Genomic DNA, 21,039 nt, shown 5'->3' with positions numbered 1-21,039 from the left:
GTTAGAGATGGTCAAGGGCTGCAGAGAGAGACCCTGATTCAAGAAAAGAAAGGAACGGAGGGAGGGAGGGAGGGAAGGAGAGAGGAACAGAAAGAAAGGAGAAAACATTCTTTTGTTCTTAGTTGCACGCTTAAAATGTCTAAAGAAACGGTTAGACAGTTGGATTATAAGTAGCATCGTCAACTTAAAGCTGAATGTTGGTGTTTGAATAGTCATCACGGGGCAGAGAAATATTTAAGTGTAGATTGTTGTCTTTATGTAGGTGAGGGCTGGCACTGGATGGGGCAGGGCCTGTGATTGGTCAGTGAGAAAGGGGGTGGAGACAAAGTTTTGGTAAGGGTAGAGAGAGGAGAAAAGGAGGAAAATCAAGATGGAGGCAGAGAAGGACGACCCAGATCCGTGTGGCCTTAAATGGCCACCGGTAGTTATGAATATTTCTTAAGGGATGGATTTTTTAGGTCAATTTGTCTTATCATAGGTGGGCGGTTTATATCTTTATCAGTTGGTTGTGAGTTAATTGTGCGGACATTTTGTGGAGTGTAAATTTACTGAGATAAATTACTGAGATAAATCTGATAGCTAAATTACAAACTTATTGAGTCTTGATTTTAATGGGTTGCTGGGCGTTGTGACTATAACCACTTGAGTAGAGTGAGCAACAAGAGAGAGTTACAAGAGGGTGGCTGCTGCTGGGCTCAGACAGTACCGTGGGATGGAGATTGGGAGCTTAGCGGGTAGATGCTTTGCTGATTGAGATAAATATACCCTGCTAATGCCATATAGCTCGGCAATGCTGGGTAGCGAGGGTTTGTGGTTATTAGAGAATGTGAACGGGGTTCGGTGACAGAGAGCCAGGAGGGTAGCCACCGCTGGGACTAGAGAATAGGTAGAGGTATCGTGGCTAGAACCAGCTTCCAGTGAGATGAGTATACCCCGCTAATGCCATATGGTTCAACGATGCTGGCTAGCGAGGGTTTGTGGGTATTTTTAATATTTAAGGTGACATATTAGCATAAGGTGGCACCTGCATATTGTATAAGTATTTTGTCTCAGTTTGTTTCCTGTTAAGTGTGCACAGCCTGCAATGAGGTTTAAACAAGCAACTTTTCACTATTGAATGGAAGTCTTCTTCTACCCAGAGTTCAGAGTCCTACCTTTGGCTCTTGCACAGCTGTTTGCTCCGGTTAGAGTTGCCTGCTGCCATTTTAAATCATGGCAGCTGGAGTCACTGAGACCTTCACTATATCTGGCCTGTGATGTGTCCTTATGGAGGGGGGGGGTCTCAGGATCTTCTGTAACACTCTCCCTAGATGGCTTAGCGAGTGGAGGGGCTTGCTGCTAAGCTGACCACCGGTTCCATTCCCAGGACCCATCAAGGTCCTGAGTCCCGTGAGTCCCTTCCCTGATAAAGATTTTCCAGCCTTAGTGGACATGCTAAAAGTTTTGCCATCCTATGCTTGCTGGGAATGAGATAATGTGTTAAGTTTTACTTCAAAACATTATTAATCTAAAGTCTTAATTAGGGTCTTATTGCTGTGAAGAGACACCACGATCAATGCAAGTTTTATAAAGGACAACATTTAATTGGGTTGGCTTACAGGTTAAGAGGTTCAGTCCATTATCATCAAGGAGGGAGCACAGCAGCATCCAGGCAGGCCTGGTGCAGGAGGAGCTGAGTTCTACATCTTCACCCAAAGGAAGTCAGGAACAGACTCAGCATCTTAGGAGGAGCTAGGAGGAGGGTCTCCAAGCCCGCCCCACAGTGACACACTTCCTCCAACAAGGTCACACCTTCTAATAGTGCCACTCCCTGGGCCAAGCATATGTAAACCATCACAACTTGGAACTCTATTGTTACTCAGTAGATGACCAACAGCCAATGTAATTTCACCAAAATTCTGCCTTACCATTGTCTGAAAGAAACAAAGAGATCATGTTTGGCGCTTGGAGCTGTGTGAAGAGGCCATAGTCTCTCTCCAACCCATTATCCAACTTTCTTTGCTGCAAACCCTCTGTGGATTTCCCCCAAGTCTTTAGCTTCAGGTTATCTGCATGTGTTTACCTGCATGGGTGCTGTTATCTGTATGACTGTGGTTGCCTGCATGATTGTGGATATCTGTATGGGTGTGGTTGTCTGCATGGCTGTGGTTGTCTGCATAGGTGTGGTTATCTGCATAGGTGTGGTTGCCTGCATGGCTATGGATATCTGCACAGGTGTGGTTATCTGCTGGTTCTACCTGTTGCATTCCCTTTGCTTGCATTCCTCTGTTGGCAAGTATGCTCACTAACAACTTTCTTCTTCTTCTTCTTCTTCTTCTTCTTCTTCTTCTTCTTCTTCTTCTTCTTCTTCTTCTTCTTCTTCTTCTTCTTCTTCTTCTTCTTCTTCTTCTTCCTTCCTCCCCCCCCTTCTCCTCCCTCCTCCTCCCCTCCTCCTCCTCTCCTCCTCCCTCCCTCCTCCTCCTTTTTCTCCTCCTCTTCTTCTTCCCTCTTCCCCTCCTCCCATCTGCTCTTTCCCTCTTCTTGTTTCTTTTTCTTTGGAGGGGGGGTTGTCTTCTGTGGTGAGAGTGGAGGAAAAATAGGTCGTCTTCTTCCATCAAAACAGAATAGTGAATTTTTGAACCCCTCAGCTATTTCTTGCTCCCATCTTTGTTTCTGTAGGAGCCTGGCCCATAGAGTACTTTTAAGAAGGGCACTGCATGGCTTTATCCCAGTCACCTCCTGTGTAAGAACCCAACCCTTTCCCTCTGGGGCTGTGCCTGGGGAATATGTCAAGAGATGTCATCTATCAAAGGTGAAGGGGCCTCCCAGGAAAGTCACAAAATTATAGGGCCATTTCCACATGCCACCCCAGGAAGCTATTTCTAACTCTTACTAGCCAGGCCAGAAGACTAGCCTTTCAAAAACCTAATAATCATCCTTCATCTCTAAGCACTTACCTGCTCAGTATTCATAGGATGTGCCTCCTTGCATACTGCTATTCAATTCCTATTTCTTCACAACATTAAATTATTTTTAGTTTCTCATTTTCTGCAAGCTAGTGATTAAAATATGCAGTATTTATGTTAAGTAGCAATACAGCATTTTGCTAATAACTTACTTTCATATAAATGAGCATGCATACAAATTCCTTCTAGATGTTCACTGCTGTGTGAGGTACACGGGGTGAAGGACACAGGACCTACCCCACATTTCTAGTGTCTATTTATGCTGCTGTGATCTATACCACCAGCCGTGGCCTATATTTCAGTCTAAAGCAAAAGAGCAGGGCTCAGGATTAGTTATTTCCTCTTAGTCAGTGTGAGGGCAGTGTTTTTAGGAACCTGCCTTAAATGTCTAGTCATCAATGAGTATCAGTCAGGTTCCAAGCCATTGTTCCATTTAGATTGATAATGTGGTTGAAGTGATTCCCATCTTCTTCTCCGGGGGACGCTGATATGGAAAGAAGGTTGATTCGTGCAGTGAGAGCAGCTCTGCTAATGACAACTATGCACTTGAGGTGGCACCAGCTGGCACTGACAGAGACCTGCCTACTCCGGTCTCCATTTACATAGTTTGTTGAGACCATGGAGCTGACAGAAGTTGGAACATACATCAGAAAAGCAAAACGCTTGTGCTATAGTCACGTTGAGAATGACTGGCCAATTCCGGCAAAGGAAATTTTACTAACATCTGGAGTCCTTTGGTACCACAGAGAAAGCTCACTGAGAAGCATGGAAGGATGAACAGGAGCTGACTTCTTATTTATTTCTGGGGGTGAAGAATGTTTCCAGCAAACTGTCCACTTTTTGTTGGGTTCCCCAAGGCAGTTTCTCTCAGTGGTAGGAGCTCAGCTTCTGAAGCCAAAAACACAAGGTCATATAATGTATATAACTCATCCTATCATAAAACATATACAATAACTCATCATATCATATAATATATACAATAACTCCTACCCATGCCTCTGCTTCCTGAGTGTAGGCTATGTGCATGGGTGAACACTAATTCGTTTTAAGCCTCAGCCTCCCCTGCAGCACAGGAGTAATAACTGCATCTCCTTCCTAGGTGATAGGAAAATGTATCAGTGAACTATTCCTGTTTCACGCTGAGTACTCAAGGCATCATCACGTGGAGAAATGAGGATGCCGCTAATGGCACTGAGAGGGTTGTACTGACTTTCTCTCTGCAGTTTGCTTCTCCTGGCAATCTCATAGGGATCCATTCATACCATGGATAAAAAGAAGGATCTAGAAAGAGTACAATAGAATGCCTAGACAAGTCACTTTCCCGGGGTCTGGGAGACCCACGGTGCTCTAAGGAATGCCTCTTCCTCCAGGCTGTTTTCTTGGGATGCTCAGAGGCGGGGCTGCTGCCTGGGCCAGCTTTGCTTGAGTGATCTCATCTGTACAAGCAGGCTGCTGACTGGTTGATAGAGCGCCATTGACTGTCAGGAAGCCACTTTGAGGCCTCTGCTTCCCTGTGGGCATCATCTGCTTTAGATAGTATAAATCATAACGGGGACACAATAGACAGGGGTGACGCCCCTTCATCGTGAGACCTGTCTGTGACTCCTGTGATACTGGCTGGGGGGGAGCTTGCCAAAGGTCAGCTTCCCCCTGCTCAGTGGCCAGGAGAGAACACGTTCCCTGTCAATCTGCTAATGAGAAGACAGCAGCCCACTTCACTGCAGGGAAAGAAGGGTGTTAATCACCGAGCAGCTGGGACAGCCGTTGGTCAGCAATGTGATGGACGGATGTGCACAAGATCCTCTGCATGTCTGTGAGGCTGGAAAAGGACCTGATCGTCAGTTCTCCTCTGCTCACAAGTCAGCAAGTCCATATCCATATCTATCCCCGAGGCAGATTTGCTTGTAATCTCTACTCAGGGCGTTTGAACTCTGCCTCAAAAATATCCTTGCAATCCCCCTCTCTCTCTCTCTTTAAAAAATGTACTATGAATTAATTGTACATATAAATAGTATTTGACGTAAAGTCTCCTACACTCCACATGTGCCCACGTTGGTCAGATTGAGCCTCGTCGTCTGCCTGTCTGCACCACTGCAGTCTCTGATAATTACTATTCTGTCTTCAGGTCAGCATTTTGTTTAACTTCCCATCTAAGAGGTGACGTGAGACATCTGTGCTGAGCTACTCCACTTAACATGGCGTCTTCTACTTGTATCCATTTAGTAGTAAATGACAGTATTTTGTTCTTCTTTATGGCTGGATAATCCTCCATTGCACGTAGGTACCGGGTCTTAAGGATCGTTTCAGCTCTGGACGCGCACTGGAGCTGATTCTGCAACTTGGCTGCTGTGAATTGTACTGTGACAGTGTCCATAGGACTTCATTAAATGAGTTGTTCCCCTAAGGACACACCGTCCCCGTCAGTCTTCGACAGCAGATTACAGAAACCGACTATGCTTACTGATGTGAAGATATAGTCTGCCGAAGGCCAAGGGGAACTCTAAGGCTCAGTCACTGAGAGACCCAGGGTATCATAAGACAGTCTAAAACAGGGTGTGGTCTGTGTGTGTGTGTGTGTGTGTGCGTGTGTGTGTGTGCGTGTGTGTGGTTGTGCTTTCTAAACATTTCAATTTTTCTTGTTACTGGGGAAGAAGACATGCCCTTCCATTTCTTGGTTAGGGAACAGGCGAGTAGCCTGGCTGGTTCCTCACCAAATTTCTCTCCGGTGAGGAAAAGAGGTTTCTTAAAGGACTCCTGGAACTCTGTGGGAGAAGACTGCTCAGGGATAGTACAGCAGCACTCCCCCTGAACCCCAACTCCAAGCCTGTGGTGGCTCCCACCTAAGAGCAGAATGTATGGCAAAGACACAAGGCCTTTTCCAGCTGTCTCCTGGTCTGCTTCCCTTCACCGTGAGTTACCTTAGACTGGGGCCCTTGTAGTCAAAGCCAGGGCATGCATGTCACTGCCCCTTCGTCTGTGTTAGGATGTTGTCCACTTATCCGTGACACAAGACCAACCAGACTGGCGGAGAAGATTCTAAGTCTGACCTGGACCTTCACAGTGCAGGCAGCCTCTTTTGGAAACCGATAAAGGATGAGGGATGTCACATGAGGGGTGTCCCATGAAGGGTGTCACCTGTCGATGCAATAAAGACACAGGGAGCTGCTTGGAGAAGGACAGGACTTCTTCCAAGTGCTGTGACACTAGTCCTGGGTGAGGCCAGAAGACCGTGCATGACACTCAGGTCTGTCCTGAGCCCCTTAGAGGGACAGCTTTCAGTGGTTCCAGACTTGACATTCAGGTAGAACTTCAGATCTATATTTTTGAGAGGCTGTGAAAGGAAGATTTTTGTCAACATCCCAGCAACCACAGTAACTGCTTCCTCCCTTGAATTATCACAGAGACAGAAGAGTAACTAAGCCAGCAGGGACATGCACAGACTATCCTCCTGAGGTGAAAGTGTTTCCTACCCTTTGTTGTCTCTAGGTGTTGAACTATGTGAGCCTTGGGCAAGCTCTTAAACAGCTCCTCATCAGAATCAACACTGCGGGAACGCAGGAATGACTCTGAGCTCATACCTGTGTCCATAATACTACCACTACCGAGTATTGTAGGCTTCGATGAACCCATTTCATGTAAAGGACAAGAGGCCACTGGGGACAATAGCTGTGACACCTTTTCCTATTGATTACTAATTAACTCGCACCGCTTACCAGAACTCCTGGGCTGTGTATCCACTTTCTATTTAACTCAACATTCTGCTTCCAGAACAGAGTCAGGCTACCAAGGTTAGGAAATAAAGCAGGAAAAACACCCTGAAATCCTTCTATTAGGCCATTTCATATTTATAAAGCACCTACTGTGTGATGCGCATCAAACGACCTGGTCTATGACTTAGAGTGTATATACCCAGTAGGAAAAGAGCCAGATTCAAAACGATTCAAGAGATCCCAATAGATTGGAGCTGAGCTCTGGTGGGGTGCTGACTGAAACAGTGAGGCCCTGGTTTCCACATCCAGAAGTGCAGAGATAAAAATGAAACAAAATGAAACTCAGAGGAACTGGAGTCTACAGGGGAAGAATGAGCAGTTCTGCCAGAGCACAAGAGTTGGATTCTAGAATCCACTCTTTTTTTCTTTCATTCGGAACAATCGTAGCTGCTCACGGGATCTAGTGTGACATTCAGTTCCACGTATGCATTGTGCGATAATTAAAGCAACCAACCTCCCACTTCTCATGTCTTTGTGAGAACACAGGCAGAGGGAGGGGGATAGAAGTGACAAGGAGGCATTCAGGGCTGGGAGAACAGAGATGCAGACATGTGACGAGAACCACAGAATTGCTGCTCTGACTGGAAGGGAAACGCTGGGTGCGATGACACCCTGTCAGACACCTTCCTTGAGAAAGAGGAAGCAATTCCTTCAGCTGCTGGTGATAAAGCCTAGAATGTGCGTCACGTGTTAGTGTGACTGCATTTCTGTGGTGCCTTCCTTAGAAGAAAGCATCTAATTGTCCCTCTCTCTCGCTAAGCCTGCGGGTGAGAAAGATCAGAGTCACGTCCTTTATTCGGTGAAGCAGAGAAAGCTGATTTGGTGTTTTTCCGAGTCAGCCGCCTCTTAACAATCTCAGCCCAGCTCACAGAATCAGTGCTCGAATGAGGCCCTTCACATCCGTTTCCTCAGCCTCCGTTCATAATTGCCCACGGGTGCACGCGGTTCACTTCTAGAGGTGTAAATACACTCAGTGGCCTGTTTTCTCTCTGTTTAACGTAAGATGTTTTTGTTTCTCTGGAATATTCTGACTTCTCATCGTTCACAAATGTCAAATGTTCTATGGAAGTCAGTGGGAAGTTGCTAGACTGCAGCATTCCAGCAGGGCAGACAATATTGTAATGGCGGTCACTGCGCATAGAACAACTCGCCGTTAGCACGCGTTCCTTAGTTTCAGAGACTCCTGCCTTCAAATTCCCCCTGGTTTCTCTTCCATTCCTTCACTTCACAGAGCCATTTCAGTACAGACAAATATTTTTGAGAGCAAAATTTTATATCTCTCTCCTCTAAACCCATCCATAAACATCTCTCCACTCCCCTTCAAATCCTCTTTTCTATTAAAATTAATTATATCTCATCAGCGTTAATTTTTCTCTTTTATTGAAAATAGATGTTTTCCCTCAAATAATATGTCCTGATTATGGTGTCCCCTTCCTTTTCTCCTCTCAGGTCCCCCTCATGTCTCCTACCTGGATCCACCCTCTTTCTGTCTCTTATTAGAAAAGAAACAGGCTTCTACGGGACTACACTGTATTATACTATATGATACTATTCTCTACTGTGATAAAAACAACTAACATGTCAGGATAGGACAAAATAAACAAACGGAAGGGAGAAAGCCCAAGAAAAGGCACAAGGAACAAGCGCTGAAGTAGAGACTCACTAGTCTCCACCCTCAGAAATCCCATAAAACCTCCACACTGATGGGCATGATACATAGACGAAGAACCTGCAGGGCAAAAGGAGAGAAGAAAAGTATATAATAAAATAAAAATAAGATAAAATTTGAAAAAGAAAGAAAAACCAGACACGACACTGTACAATGAAAACCCCTTCAGAGACGCCTGCGGGTTGATTCTCTGGTGGCCGCCTACGGCGGGACACATGGCCTTCCCTTAAGCGTAGTCTGTTTTTCCTCACTGAGATCTCCTTAGAGAAAACTACATTTTTATTTGCAAGTGGTTGTCAGTTGGAGATGGCGTTCTGGCTTAGAGATGGTGTGTCCACGTCCTCCAGGTCTCGAACTCCATCCTTCGCATCAGTGAGCGTTTTTAACCATTTTGCCCTCTTCAGAAGACCACCTCTCCAAAGCATCCATTCAAACACTTTTGTTTTGACTGCTGGACTTCATTTATTTTGCAATACAAACTTAACAGCGTTCTGTCTTGTCAGAAAATGTCCATCTTAAACATCTTGAAGACACCGAGTGAATCAGGTCCCAACTTGCAACATTGTAGGATATTACTGGGCCTACAAGAAAGATCTCACAGGAAAAAAGATGCTCTTGGTCCTAAATCCTTCATCAATTATAAGCCTTTTATCTGCCCCATTGAAAGACAGGGCTTGTCTGCTTCCCTTGTGATCTTTTTAGAAAGCCATTTGTCCTTTGAGTCCTCCAATGAAACGGGCTTCTTAGATGAGGCATTTACAGCTCGCCTTCAACCTCCTCTGTCCTGAGAGCGCTGTGCCGCTTAAATTGCTTTTTAAAAAGAGGCTTGGTTTTAAGCTTGATTTTGCTAGATTTTATCAACTGGGAAAAGCTTGGGACTTTTTTTACTTCTAATCTTCATTCTTAGGCTTCAAGAAGCCTTGATCTGACAGGTGCAGCAGAAGCAAGGGTCCCAGGAGTGCTAGAGCACAAAAGCTGCAGTCTACGGACATTCATGCAGCATCCTACAGCAAGAACACAGAACTGCAGCCATGAATGGTAGGAGGGTGGTGCCCGGGCTGCGGGAATATTTGAGACACACTGTAAGGGCCACAGATGTCACTTTAACCTAGAAGTCTGGCTTTCCTCTAGATTGACTCCTTGTTGGTTTTTCTTTCTTTTTAATCTCTCCTCGCCAACACACATTTCACCATAACTCAGTCTATAGCTGATGTCTTCATTTTCCTATTTCGTAAGTAACTAGACGCTTGGGCCAGCCCTCCTGTCCTGCTCAGTATGTGAAGTTCTGGTTATAGTTGTATTTCTTTGCCCTCAGCAGTGCTCTTTTCCACATTCCCTCACCTGTGAGAGCCTTCCTTGTAGCTTGCAAAGACCATATGACCCGCAATTTCACTCCTGGGTCTTTACAATAGAGAAACATTCACATGGTAGATATAAAGTATTATTTGCAAAAGCAAAAAAAATGCTCTGTGGGGTAATGTATCAGTTAACTAGCCATTTAGTCTGTTCATACTGTTTACATCAAAATAACAAATTGCCCTCAGCAAATACAAAGTTTTATCTGTCCTTGTAAAAAGTAAAATTAAAATAAGCTACCGGGGTTGATAATGAATGTGATACAAAATGCTAAGTGGTTATTTTAATGTATCTATTCCCATTCTTCTCGAATTTCTCATTTGTCATTGAACAGGGGAAAATCTTTCCAAATGTATTTCTTTCCTTGGTAACTACCAAGTTCAATTTAATAACTGTCAAATAGTAGTTTCCCCGGAAGGCAGGAGTGAGAATGGGATTTGGGACAGGGTACTGAGAGCATCAGCTACATCTGTTATCGTCAACATCCTGTAGAACTGAGCCAGATTGCTCATCTGTGCGTGCATGCCTTGTAACTAAAACGTCGGATGGGGATGCTGTTCTTTGAAATGCTTTTTAAAAATCAATACGGCAGACATTGTCTTACCTCAGTCTATCTCCACTTGTCACCGTAAAGAGGGGTCTCTTGGGTTTTCCTCTTCAAGAATATGGTAACTTTGCAGTAAAATGTCCGAGGTCTATTCTGTTCTGGAAGTCTCCTGGTTCTAGATAAATCCTTGATCTTTGACTAAGTTTCCTTCCAAGTCAGCACTCTTGTAGCATTCTGTAGTCACCGATGAGGCAGTGATGACCTGAGGCTGTTCTGGTTTTACACACACAGGACGATCTCAGCCAAAACACACCATCAGGCCGTTAACTTCAACATTTTCGAGGGCATGGTTTGCCATGGGGTGCCCCTGGTGACTATTTCAAGAGGCAGAGTGGTGTATGAAGCAGGCGTTTTCGACGTCACAGCAGGACACGGGAAGTTTATTCCTCGACAACCTTTCGCTGAGTTCATTTACAAACGAGTCAAGCAGCGAGACCAGGTGAGCGCACCACCACAGTGACCAGTGCGGTCCACTCACCCTGGGTGGCATGTTTGTTATTTACTGTTATGGAGGTTGCACTATGTCAGAGTGTGTTTAACATGCTCCTGGGGTGTCAAGATTGACCAGAAGAGAACAGGCACATTCCAGATTTCAATGAAAGAAATCCTAGCGGGAGGTTTGCAGACAAGTGTGTGTGTGTGTGTCTGTGTGTGTGTGTGTGTGTGTGTCTGTGTGTGTGTGTGTGTGTGTGTGTGTGTGTGTGTGTGTGTGTGTGTGTGTGTGTGTGTCAAAAGTTTTCTCCACTTTCTTTTTCGGGGTAGTGCCTTGAGCAACCTATTCGCCCTTATTTAGGTCTGGGTCTTCCACGCCGCAGGCATCCAGATGGATCAAGAGTGGGGTTTGTCGGAGACACCTGTGAGAGAAAGTTAAGGGACGTGAGGAAACGCTGAGAGGCAAAAATGCAGTTCAAGGAGACAGGAAGTGAGGAACACAGGTCAGATGAGGTTGGGTTCTGTTCAGGGAGAATCTTTAAGCTATCTCTGGAGGCTGCTAGCTCGTAATGGCACCAGCCATTGGCTGGGAGCTGCTGTGGAGGGCGTGGCCTACCTGACCACACACTATGATGAGTGCAGCAGTTGCGCCATAAAAAATGTGTTATCTTTAGCTAAAAATCTGCAAGGAAGTTTCCGAGGGTAACCGCCAGGGGTGGCGTTTGAGGGAGTGAGATCGGAATATGTTCTCTCCCTTGCCTCCCCATGTCCTGGCAGCACAGCCAGAGCAAGGTCCCTTCATCCTTAGGGTCTGCCTTTCCACTTGAAAGTTAAACACCTTAACCCTCAAATCAGAGTTTGAAATGCCAGAATTAATAAAGGTCACTCCCATCTCTTTGACTTCTCAGTTTGATAACAGATTCTGTAACAAAGATTAGGAATCTTTGTAACCCTTCAGTGATTATATTATAAAAAAAAAGTATTTCGTCTTCGTTTAGCTTGAGTTTTTCATGCTTAGTTTATACAGTTTTAAATTCTTTTTAATTTTCACGAAATGGACTAAAATACTGTTTTAAAATTTTTAGATGGAAAAATCTACAATCTGTATTTTGAAGGTGGGGAGGCAACTCTGTACTCTCAGTTTGCACTAACAAAGTCACCCAGAGCTGGTGGTGGCCTCCGGGGACATGCTTTCTGCTCTCTACCCAGCAGGCTTCACTCATGATCTCATCCCACCCCCCACCCCTCGGGCCCCCCCAGCCCAAGTCCTTGAAATGCATGGTTTCCTTCAGGAACTTCCCCTCTTCCCACTTCTCAAATATGTATCCCCCCCCCCCCCAGACTTCTCTGGTTTCCAGCTTGTTTTGTTTAATTCTTTTTTAAAAGAATTTATTTATTTTTATTTATAAGTGTACACTGTTGCTGTCTTCAGACACACCAGAAGACGGCATACAGATGTTGTGAGCCATTCGTGCTGGAATTTGAACTCAGGACCTATGGAAAAGCAGTCAATGCTCTTAACTGCTGAGCCATCTCTCCAGCCCTCATTTTGTATAATTCTTATGGCCTCTTTGATTTCTGATCTAAGGGATTGTGATTTTGTTTGACTTAGGGACACCCAGAGTCCTTTACACAAAATGTCTCCACTTTTCAAATAATTTACTAAAGTTTTGCTTAGGTAAACCAGTGCTCTTAAATACTTTAAATTCTTCCCAAATACCACAAATCTATTTTTATCTCCCCCCATCTTTTCATGGTGAGGACCACCTAGAACAGAGCCTAGGCCCCTGTTGCGCTGAGCTACTCCCTGACCCTACACTGCCAGTGTTTAAGATGATATTGAGTTTGCTGTGGGGCTAATTTAGAAATGTTGACACTGGCAGGTAACAAGTGCTAAGTGTGAGGACACCAAGAGTTTTCTGATGCTTTGTGTGCTAAGAGGAAGCAGTTCTAACATTTAAGGAGTGAGTGTTCCTGAAGGCTGACTGTGACAGCACAGTGAGGTGAATATTCAAGGAACTGAAGCCTGTTCAGGAGTTGGAGAGAAGCCATAGAGGCATTAAGGGATCTGATGCAGCCTTCTAGCTTCCATGGGCACCTTCACCCATGTGACACACACATAGTGATTAAAAAATAAAAATAAAGTAAAGAGCCAGTTCAGCAGTTAAGAGAGTGCATCGCTGTTTTTGCGGCCATGGTTCAGCACCTGTGTGAGAGATAACCATCTGCAGCTCCAGTTCCCAGGGACTTGACATGCTCTACTGCATGCACACAGCACGCAGACATACTTGCAGGAAAATATTTATACTCATAAAGTGTTTTTAAAAATTTTTAAGTACAAATACAAGGCATGAATCTGAAGGGAAGGGGAGGCAATTTTTTTTTTAAATTATTATTTTGGAATACGGGCAGCTAATCTTTCCCATAACTTTTCAATAAAAAAGTATTTAAAATTTGCATTCAAAGCCACTCAAGTAAGAGCTTTCACAGGAAGGAAAGAGAAACAAAAGAAATAAAAGAAAAGACCGAAACAGCAGAAACTTAGATATTTCAAGTTTCCTGACGGAGAAGTTACATGTTATTAATTTTTTACCAAACACAAAAGCTTTTTTATTTCAAATGCATTTTATCCCTGGACTTTTCTGTATTTAGAGTATAAGAATAATTTTCAATGAAAATTGAAAATATGAGCCTTCCTTGAGATCTCTCTCTCTCTCTCTCTCTCTCTCTCTCTCTGTCTTCCCTGTCTCCCCATTATTAGGCAACTGCAACCTTTTCTGGAGGGTTGGAGAATGTGGGCACGTTGTGCTCTAGAGAGGAATCAGACACCTCCTGGAGAAATATATGGTTTCAGGATCCCGCTGCCGCAGCTTTAAACTGCTTGTATCTCGTCTCGGCAGCATAATTTCCCTTCTAGATAAGAGAAAATGAGCAGATGGCTGACCGGGTCCTTGAAATGGGTATTTTCCATTCCCAACATCACACTTTGTCAGTGCCTCTCTCACAGTGGTAGTGTGAGGAAGTCATTTAGCTCCTGTCACCACCTTCCACACAGTCCTGACTCCCTCGATCGATGGCTAGCAAGCATCAAAGCGGGCATCTGCTGGAGCTGGCTCTGGCTTGCAAGAGGCACGTTGTCCATCTCTGTCCCGTCCTCGGTCACTGACATCAGTTCGGCCTCTGAGAAGCAGATGTAAGGGCATCCCAGGAACGGACAGCCACTACAACTGGGATGTTTAGGACAGAGGAGAGAAAGAGGGGGCTTACTGTTAATATTTGCCAGACCACTACTGTATGAAAGGCAATTTCTCTGAGATCCTCCAAAGTCCAAAAACATTTTAAGCGTTGGCTTAAAACATTGGGGAACATTGAGTGTCCATTTTTATAGCTAGGCATGCCCAACCAAAACACTTCAAAATATAAACACTATATAAAACAAAACACTAGGGGTTGGGGATTTAGCTCAGTGGTAGAGTGCTTGCCTAGGAAGCGCAAGGCCCTGGGTTCGGTCCCCAGCTCCGAAAAAAAGAACCAAAAAAAAAAAAACAAAACAAAAAAAAAACAAAAACAAAAACAAAACAAAACAAAAAAACACTAGCTTCCGGGGGGCATCCGACCTGTGTTCTCCCTTTGCTTTACCTAACCATTCACATTGTTCAGCCAGCGATATTTATTGGCCATCACTTAGGTGTCACAGTTTAATTCTCACAACCCTGGAGATAATGGTAGTGGTCCTGTTTTATAGATTAAGAAACTGAGGCTCACTATAAAGCACATTAATCATAAAGTTTTAACCCTACTCAGTGCATAGTCTCCTCCTATCTCTTGATGGGTTCTCAGTCTTCCCTCTGCAGCTCACGTCCCCTTCTGCTAACAAACTTAAAGAGGAAACCAGTCCCAAGGTGGGAGGGTTCCATGTCATTGCGCTGTGCTTGGGCAATAGTTCCCAGCACTTTTTTTTTTCTTTTCTTTTTTTCGGAGCTGGGGACCGAACCCAGGGCCTTGTGCTTGCTAGGCAAGCGCCCTACCACTGAGCTAAATCCTCAACCCCCCCAGCACATTTTAAGAATTATAAAGCACATACATTTTTATTGTTGAACCCAGGGGCTGCTCATGTTATAATGACTCATGGGAAAGCACTGGGTGGCTCAGCTTAATGTGGCCAACCTCCCTCCCCCAACTTCACTAGGAGTGGGCTGAACTTCTTTATGGAGGCTGTCATCTTGCTCTCTGTGGGTGGTATGGTACCAGTCATTCCATTGAGGTTGAAGGGGCCTTTTCTATTGTTCTTGCTATCTTCAAAAAGCCTGGCATCCCTTCATTTCTCTCTCAGTTGATAATACAGTCACATTTCTATCAATTTACATGTTCCTCTTCCCCTGATCAACTAACCAAAAAGCGTTTCTGTAATTATGTAGATATAATGATGATTGCAATTAATGTCTATTCATAGCACTGCATATAATTCTCATTTTTGTCTTTCTATTAATGCATCACAATGACAATCATAATTAAATATGATGAACTCAAATTGAACTCTCATCTGCTAAAATAATCCACCCATATTTCATTAAGCGAGGGGCTAATTTTGCTTTCCACAGCACTTAGGGCACCTTCCACGTGTGTTTACCTTCGAACCATCTTATTTGATTACGGTACTCTTGAGATGGAAACTACTGGTGCTGAAGTGTGATTGCCAAATCTCAGAGAGACAGCATGACCTGTACCAGATGGGGTAACTGTCTTCAGGTCCCCAGGGTCTTGAGATGCAACTTGAGAGAGCTGTTGGATAATTTTAAATAATGTTGCTCTCAACAGAATGATAAACAGTTCTCAGGGGTCCAATATCCAAAAGCCTCCTTCATTTCACAAACACTGTTGATTATCAGGAAGATTCAAGGTACTAGGATACGGGACACAGGAAGCCAGCAGCGATTGGTCCCAAAGGGTCACATCCTACCTCTTTCACCTCCAGCTCCTAGTGCGTAAGTCCTCCTTTGTGACTCACCTTTTCACACCTCTCTGCTGTGGTTTTCTAGCTATTTGGATGGAAGAATCTGAAATTGAAGAGATGAAGGCTAGAGATCAAGTTAAAAGTCACCAAGTATAGATTTAAATTCCCAAGTCCAAGGTCACCAAGGCAACTGTGAGATGATAATAAAAGAGGGGTCTTACTGATGCTCAGGGAGCCCAACTTTCAGAGAACAAGTAAAAACAAAACACCCAGGGAGCTGGAGGAAGCTGGCTTTCGAGGCAGAGCAAATGAGAGAACAAGTCTCTAAAGCAGGAATTGGAATCCACTCACTGTGTCCAACCGGATCATCTCAGCCGTCACCCAGGCCCATGTATCTTATGCTTCATTGAAAATCTGCTGGAAATCAAGTATCCTTTCAGCAGGAGACATTGGGATGGATTCTGTGAACCAATACTGTATTCTCTGAGCACCGATGCCTGGTCCCGCTGAATCTGGGCTCTGTATTAGGCTGGTATTTCATATTTCACATGGAAATTTGTCATTGTGACTAGAGGAAAGGATCAAGACTCAAATTGCTAAAAGTGGTAGGTTACATTTACTTAGAAAACAAGTGTTCACCTCGGCAGTGCTGCAGAGTGAATGCCATTTTGTCGCAATGAATATCCCTTGAGTCCCTGAGAAGCACACAGAGCAGGATGTCAGGGGAACATCTATCAAGAATAATCTACCAAGCCCCAGCACATGGATGTGGATGATTCAAGTCCAGTCAAGACAGGGCTTACCTACCTTTATGGAAGGGAAAATATCAAAAGGTTAAACTTTCTAGGAAACTGTAGGCTAGACCTTCATTGTCATGGATTCCTGCTCACCCATCCGATAGTGTGAAGGCTGTGCAGGGTGGGGTGACAAGAAGACACTTGAGAGGAGTCGATTTATTTCTAAGGTAGCAGTGTGGGTAGGAGTGGCCTCCGTCTCCTCCTCACTCTGGTAGAAGGTCAAGCCTTGTCCATCCAAAGTGTGTGAGGCAGATAAAAGTAGGACCTGTCTGGACCTGTCTGGTAGGTCAGAGACGTAGATGTTGTGACCAAAGTGGGACTACCAGACTACGTGCTGTCCAGAGGCCTGGCCAGGGCAGGGACTGGACAGCTGGAAAACAATTATTAGATTCCAGGTGACCTGAGACCTGGGCATTGACTGCAGCTAATTAGCAAGAAAGGACAGCCCAGAAAGTAATACATGATGGGTACAACAAAGGAACCTGGGGAAAATGGAGTCAGTGTGGACCAGACCATCTCACAAGAAGAAAGGGGGCTTATCTGGAAAACACCGTGACTCTGCTCCAAAGACAATTTTCCTCATGTTTTCAGCATATTGCCTATATTTGAGAAGAGTCGATTTATTTACACCATGGGTTAACCAAGAGGAGCAGAGAGAAAGGCAAGACCTACAAGTAGTAGGCAAGAGAGGGTGCAAAGAGGGTGTGAGAAAATCTTGGCTTGCTTGCGTGTCAGGTACCTTTCCCACTCTCAGAAGTGTCCTGATTTGGATGATAACTACATAGGGTTCCGCCTACTGTGGCAGCTAGAGCCTCAAGTGGGAGAAGCGCGGGGATAAAGAGCTGAGATGAAGGATGTAGTCAGAGACCATGGGGTTAGGGAAGTTTAAAGTTTCAGATGTGAAATCTCCAAGTGACCAGAGCATCATCTGAGTGGCACGTGTGGGAAGATTGGCACCGTCTGGCTGTTTGGAGAAGAGGATAGGACAGAATGAAGGAAGACCGTGATGGGGCCAAGCAAAGCCCTGGTGGACCTAGAACAGGGGTAGGGCAGAGGCAGAGGCACTCACTGCCTGGGTCTCCAAATGCACTTCAGGAATGTGCGAGAGGGCCATGGGGAATAGTGTGGGATTTAGAGCGTGAGGCCAAGTGGAACATTTCCTGGCTTGCTTTCTTTTTCCTAGGATTTTTTTGCTTGTGTCTATGGGTGTTTGAATGTGTGTAGACACATGTTATACACATGTAGGTGCACATGTCATTCATGTCAAGGCCCAAAGTTGACCTCTGTGCCTTCCTCTGTTACTCTGTCACTTTTATTTACTGAGGGAAGGTCTCTCAGTTGAACCCAGAACTAACTGATCAGTCTAGCTAGTCAGCTTGTCCTAGAGAGCCCTTGTCTCAGCCTGGCTAGGGTTGGAATTGCAAGCAGCTTCCCCAAGCTTGAGTGGTAGGCACTTTGCCTACTGAGTCATCTCCCCAGCCCTAGTGGGTCTTTTCTGTGATGCAGATTAACACTAGCCAAGAAGACAACCCAGAGGGAGACCGAGGCTAAGAGGGTAATAGAGTTATTGCTCTCAGGATTCACACTAACTTAGCTATTCAAGAGGGTAGCTTGGGATTTACAAAGTGAGTGAAGCACAGGAGAGGAATGACTGTGTTCTGTTTCAGACCTGCACACCGATACCGGTGAAGCGTGCGCCCTACAAGGGAGAAGTCATCACACTGAAACCCAGAGAGACAAAAGAAGGCGACACAGCTGGGACCAGGATGAAGGGCCATTCCTGATCTGGATGCTGGGGTTGAGCAAGTGCAAAGTAAGTATTCTGGAGTGAGGAAGTGAGTATCAGCATATGATGACCAGCACATAAAATTAGCCTCTTTCTTCCCATGCCTTTGAAGAGCCTACAGCTTCAAAGTGGAAGAACCCTGATAAAGGCCTTGGGGATTAGAACGTTGAATTGGCCTTGAGCTAGCTAAAGATTCATTCTGTAGAATTTCCCGAGTATTCCAAGAGCCCAACAGAATCTTCTGAGTGCAAAGCAGCAGGCTTGTTCAGGCAGAGAGCCCTACCTGCTGTACTAAAATATTTCAATATTTGAAAACCAAGTAGAACTTCATGTGGAAAAAAGATGAAATTTTGTATTGTAAATGCAGCTGTGTTCTATGATCTAGAATGCATAGACAAATGAATACAATTGAGGAAATAAAGGAAAATTACACAAGTTTTTGAGAAAGTTTTCTAGAAGTATTTGGCAGTGTTAACACGGAGTTTCCGGAAGAGTGTAGATTTCACAACAAGACTTTGAAACACTGTCCAGTCTCGTGTTGTCTTTGGACATACAGAGCTTCCTGTTTTCTGTTGTTCCTCTGCCAAATCACTATTAAAGGACAGTGCTACAGTTCTAGTTGTCTTCATGAGGTCACTTCCACTGACTCAGTAAAATGCGAATTTTTGCCATTTGATGATTATACTCGTGATGTATACTTATATGCTTCTACACGTAGCAATCTGGGAGTCTTACACCAGCAGGCATGTCCAGTTTACTTCCTGTGGGTCAAAGGTCGTTAGTACAGTTTAACACAAAATCAATTGTTTTCTTGGGAACTTGATTGTACACTTCTCAAGCATAAACTTTAGAGAGGACAAATGTCACAGGGTGTTGTCTAAGGGTCAGACATTGCTGTTAGATGCTGACCGGGTGGATGGAGGTATATGTGTGTGTCAGTTGGATCAATGCTGGACTCAGGTCTGGTTTTTTTTTTTTTTTTTTTACCTATTCTGGCACTGCACACATTCCCCTTTGATGGCCTGTGTGTCCTTGCTTAAGCTTTGTGACCACGGGAATTTGGACAGCAAGCACCGAGACAAGGCAGACCTGCCTCCCACATGCAGTGTGCTCTCTCATTGTTGAACATTGTCATTTTTTTTAACACCACCAGCCTCAAGCTTCAGATCTTCTGTCATTTCCACATTTCTAGTATTATTCATGTGATTCAGAAAGATTATATTTAAAATTCTGGAGATTAGCAAGGGAAAGAAATGGTGTTGGATGTGATCATGCGCTACTTGGAGCTTTTGTGGGAGCCAGGGCTTAGTGTTTACTTTGATTAGAACCTTTCTTGGCACGAGCTTGAATCCTGTGTCTCTTTGTGAGGGAAAATGTTACACTGAGTGCCTTTTATTCTCTTCAAAAGCAAAAGCAGAGTGAAGGCTCCCAGGCTCCCCTCCCCACCGTGCTGCCAAGCCCTGGAGAAGCACCTGCCATTTCAACTCTCCGAGATCCTTTAGGAAAAATCATCGCTCTAGGCCTCTTTGATTTTTCTCTCAGAAGCAATAGCAGCCTGCCTCACCCTGCCTTTGTTGCTATGGAAGATTGAGGATATAAATGAATATTATTGGGATGAAACGTTTGCATGAAGATTCATTGAAGATTCTTTTTTCAAATGCCATCTCTCCTTACCCTAGATTTCTTTCTTTGGGTTTTTAAAGATTTCTTTCTGGTGTAAAGGTTTTGTTTGTTTGTTTTGTTTTAATGTCTATGTTTGTTTTAAAAATCAGTGATTTTACATTTCACTGCAATTAATAAACATCGGGAGCTTCATTCTGCAGGCTAGTGTCTGAGTTCCATGTGTGTCCTTCTACCTAGTGGATAGGACTAGGACCCCGAGGATTGGTCTTGACGAGAGAATATAATTTCTTGTGTGTCAGTGTCACCTGTAAGCCAATTTCCAAGATGGGTCTCAAGAAACCAGATCTGGTACTCGACCACTCAATGAGTCCAAGGCAAAATATCCAATCACATGGATGGATTCAGGATCTGAGGGAATTAAGTGGAACTGGCATCACATGAGGATATCATGTTGATCTGTTCCTCCCCAGCCCTCTCTTGTGTCTTGGTCCCTCTGTGCAGTAAGGCTGGGCTTCTCTTTGGATGTACCCACACACTGGCTGGCACACTAGCTCAGGAGAGGAAGGGTAGTCGGAGCTCAGTGTCATTTGCTCTGAACACACAGAAGAAAGGACGGTGAGCTGTACCTGAAGAGAAATCTTCAGCTCAATTAAACTGCAAATCCTTTTTTCCCTCAGGTTAAAAGATAGTACAAAATGTTTTATTTTTTTTCCTCTGTATACTTTGCTCAACAAAGGCAGGTCTATGTTAGAACACAGACTCCTTTGCCGGTGAGTGAGCTGCTTTCTTACCCAGAAGTCAATTCTCACGCATCATTTACTGTTCACTAGAAATCTCACCATCTCCTGGAGGCTTTCCAAAGTAGGTTGGTCCTTCTTGTATTTACTTCCATAGCGGGGCCAGCACCCAGTCCACCATTGTGTCTTACCTCTTACAGCACACACAATTTTCTTCACATTAGGGGACAAAAGTGATCAAGAGGTGGGTTTGAGTGTAAGGGGGGGGTAAGTGTGAGTAGTTAACATGGTAACTAGTAAGTGACCATGGTAAGTAAGTGACCTAGGTAAGTAAGGTCAGCATCCCCAGACTGTGGACTCCAC

The 21,039-nt window shown here is 44.5% G+C and overlaps 1 protein-coding gene across 1 annotated transcript in view; it reads left to right on the top strand.

The window, feature by feature from the left end:
• Positions 1-20,131, top strand: part of Dpys (dihydropyrimidinase) — a 74,779-nt gene extending 54,648 nt beyond the window's left edge. The window contains exons 8-10 of the mRNA XM_032890828.1: positions 10,579-10,786; positions 18,198-18,343; positions 19,731-20,131. Of these exons, the coding sequence (XP_032746719.1) occupies positions 10,579-10,786; positions 18,198-18,314 (325 nt within the window). The 3' untranslated portion in view covers positions 18,315-18,343; positions 19,731-20,131. The remainder of the gene's footprint in view (positions 1-10,578; positions 10,787-18,197; positions 18,344-19,730) is intronic.
• Positions 20,132-21,039: the final 908 nt, after the last annotated feature.

Source organism: Rattus rattus, chromosome 1 (genome assembly GCF_011064425.1).
Source record: "Rattus rattus isolate New Zealand chromosome 1, Rrattus_CSIRO_v1, whole genome shotgun sequence".
Lineage (NCBI taxonomy): Eukaryota > Metazoa > Chordata > Mammalia > Rodentia > Muridae > Rattus > Rattus rattus.
This window is presented reverse-complemented; position numbering and strand designations above follow the sequence as displayed.